The sequence below is a fragment of the Poecilia reticulata genome, linkage group LG15 (assembly GCF_000633615.1).
Source record: "Poecilia reticulata strain Guanapo linkage group LG15, Guppy_female_1.0+MT, whole genome shotgun sequence".
In the NCBI taxonomy this organism is placed as follows: Eukaryota; Metazoa; Chordata; class Actinopteri; order Cyprinodontiformes; family Poeciliidae; genus Poecilia; species Poecilia reticulata.
This window is the reverse complement of record NC_024345.1, coordinates 11840687-11844120: the sequence shown is the minus strand read 5'-3', so window position 1 is coordinate 11844120 and position 3434 is coordinate 11840687. Positions and strand designations below refer to the sequence as shown.

Below are 3434 nucleotides of genomic sequence, written 5' to 3'. Positions count from 1 at the left end.
TATATATTTATATATATATATATAAAATGCTAAGGTGTTCATTTTGGCCTAAATAAGTAGGAAATCACACAAAAAACTGAAATTGGAAGACACTTTTTTTCTTCGGTCTCAGGAGAAACGCAAATTATAACTTATTATAACTTCTTTTTATTCTTTAAGAAATCTTAGCAACATTTATCCAGAGCAGCGTTAGCATTTTGATAACCAGAGCAAAGCGCTTTAGTTAGCATTGCTGTGGTTCATCAGATAAACCACAGCAACATTCATAACTGATTATCAGTATAGAATAAATAACAGCAGCTGAAACAGAAAAAGCAAACAACAGTACAGTACAGTACAGTACAGTACAGTACAGTACAGTACAGTACAGTAGCTAAAACTAACAAAACGCGCAGAGGAACAGAAACAGTAGCTTACCATCCAGGGCCATAGAGAGAGTGTTACCAGCCATCTGGGAAGTGCTGCTCTGTCATTCAAAGTGGAGAATTTAACTGCCGTTGTCACCGCTATCAACTTTATCACCATGGAGACGCAAAACTTTCCTGTTAAGCGGCATAAAGACATTGAATTCAGTGATGCTGATTGGTCAAATGTTTATTATTCTTCCATAGCAACAACACACGATTGGCTACTTAGCTTCACTTCTTCTCGGGCGCCATCAGCTTCGCTCCAGAAAATAATGGACATGAGTCTGTCGAGGAAAGCTAATTAAAGGAAAGTCAGTTCGTGGAAAGGTTGTAATTTTTAGGCACACGCTATAAAAGAAAACTCGCTAATACAATATTTAAAACATCTTTATAGGTCGCCTTTATAAGCAGTCCTACCCTTTCACGTAAGGGAGGGTGGCACCTCAGCGCCCCCTATCGACCGGCTGCCACTGTCACGGTCAGACGATTGTTCTGCAATCCAGGTGGTTGACTAGAACCTCGTCTGTAATTTGTACGTCAATTTAAACCGTGCTGTTCAATGCTTTGATTGTTGAAAGAGATGGAAAAGTTGTCCCTCATCAGATATAAGCAGGCCTGAGGTCAACTTAATTGACTTTTATTTACTACACTTTGTTTAATCCTTCAGCTGCGTTGTGGTTTCGATTGCTTACAATTTGGTTGTGAACTGAAATCCTAACAAATTACATTGACAATTGTAATGTGAGAAAATGGTTCGTGCATACTTTTTGGAAGCCACTGTAATGGTCTCAGTTGGGCGTCTACACAGGTTATCCACAGGAAGAGAGACTTCTTAAGACATAAAAGGTCAACTGCCCCACATTTTGCGGTTAAACGGGCTTCAGGCGCCTTGACCTTGGGTCATCGTTTCACCACGCAAAAAAAAAAAAAAAAAAAAACTGATCATGCTAGAGTCAGTGTTGTCTACACATTCCCTAAAGTGATTTTGCTTCTATGCACTACAGAGGAACACCACAGTGATGCAGCGTCACTTTCTATTTGTTATGGCTTCTCCCTGTGTCACACAAGGCGATGATCTACTCCACAGACAACGCATTCTGCAGCTGTGCCCTCAACGAGGGAGCTGCAGCACGATGAAATGCATGGGGACGGGTTTTTAGGAGGTCAGGCACTTCATCTCAGTTGATGGGGCTCGTTAAGACGGCATCGTCATCTTAAGTAACATAACAGAGGAAAACTAAAGCCTTGTACCAATTCCTCGTTTCCACATGGTCCACGGTAAAGTAGCTGGTGAGCACTTTCATAGGGCTTCGAGGATTAAAAAAAAAAAACGGGGTTATGGCGGGCAGGTGAATTAAACTCCCGATAAGCTGGTAATCACTGTGGCATTCAGATGCAGCCTCGCTCAGATTTCATCTGGGCATTGCTGCATCTGGCTCAAATTTCCGGCCTGGGAAATGAAACTCATTAAAAGTGAAGGTCAGTGGCAGGCAGAAGATCCCATCAAACACACAGCCGTCTTTATCTGAGGGGGGAGATGCTGCTTTAGTTTACAGTAGATTCAGACAAAGCAGAATGAATTTTTTTTTTCTTTTTACTCTGCCTCAGTCTTCTTGTTACTTATCACTTTGCAATAAGCACTTAATACTTATTATTTTTGAGTGCCTGCTGTGCATTATTATTTATTTTTTGTTCAGGAGCAGCAGGGTGTGGGAATAATACTGTCCGATTCTAGAGGATTCTTTCCCATCCCGCCTCCATCCATCCTTCCTGTCAGCGCCGCTCTCTCTCCACCCACCCGTACTCCCTCCAGCGAGAGTCATCCTGTGTTAACATCAGTGTTTCCAGGAGGAGCTGCAGGAGGAAGAAGGAGAGCGACTCCGCGTCCTGCGTAACTCACACCAGGCCAATTCCAACTCCTTCCTCACCAAGCTCGATCTTTTCTCACACATTTTCTGAGTTTATTTCGTCTCAAAAATGACCATTTAAGTCCCCCCCCCCCACTCCTCCCTCTTCCTATTCTGCTGCTATGGATCTTCTTTCGTCTCACAGCATGCTGTGTTTTGGCTGTCCTCTCTGATTTGTTCACTCTGCTGTGCCTAAAGGCCACATGATGGTAATACTGTCAGACAGATGGACTATTAGAAGGGAGAAGGGTGCAGAAAGATTTTAGGCCAAATAGTAAAACACATTTAAAAGAGCAAACCACAGATGTGTGTTTTAATCTAGAAGCAGGCTGATTAGTATCGCACTGTTTTTACACAAGGTAAATCAAAATCCAATAACAGAAAACAAGGGAACATAGGCAGCGAAAAAATGAAATGAAAACAAGCAATGGATTGAAAATAATAATAGGAACACTTAGTCGTCAAAGCCAGCTAACACGTGTAAGTGATTAATTCATAAAATAATCAACCTTCATGGAGAAGCTGCAGTTAAGGGAGTAAACGATACTCTGATCACATATCCATATGGTTCACACCTCAGCAACGATTTAAAAATCGATTTAGGTTCATTTAGCGTTTTATAGACGATCAGCATGGACGTAAAATCGATCCTTTTTCAGAGAGTTAACGCAGGGATTCAATGGATGGTGTAACTGGATTAAGAATCGATTCTCCAAAAGGTTATTGATTTCTAATTCAGACAAAACGAATAAAGCAATTACTTCCTCAAAAATAAATAACACAAATAACACATAGTAGTTCCAGTTTGGAAAATAAGATCTGAACACATTCTTGGATAATCCCCAAAAGACTGTTCCAGCTACCAACGTAATATGTCGACGCCAAAATAAAGTTTGCTTTTGCAAAGTGAAATGGTATTTGGGAATCCACACCAAGTGTCAATGAATCTAATCTTAATTGATTATTACTGTTAAGACGGATCATTTAAATCTTTTACCGTTATTTTGGAATCTTTTTTTTGTGGGGGGGGGGGCTCATCCCTTGTGCTCCCACACACACAGTGCAGTTGCTACGTATCTGTTGTGAAACAGGAAATGGGACAAGAGTCAACGCACGGAGC

At 41.1% G+C, this 3434-nt stretch overlaps 1 protein-coding gene across 1 annotated transcript in view; it reads right to left on the bottom strand.

Annotated features, from left to right (window-relative positions):
* phyhiplb (phytanoyl-CoA 2-hydroxylase interacting protein-like b) overlaps nt 1-527 on the bottom strand; it is a 19273-nt gene extending 18746 nt beyond the window's left edge. Inside the window, exon 1 of the mRNA XM_008429254.1 lies at nt 418-527. Coding sequence (XP_008427476.1) covers nt 418-451 — 34 coding nt within the window. The 5' untranslated portion in view covers nt 452-527. The remainder of the gene's footprint in view (nt 1-417) is intronic.
* Between the last annotated feature and the right edge of the window lie 2907 nt (nt 528-3434).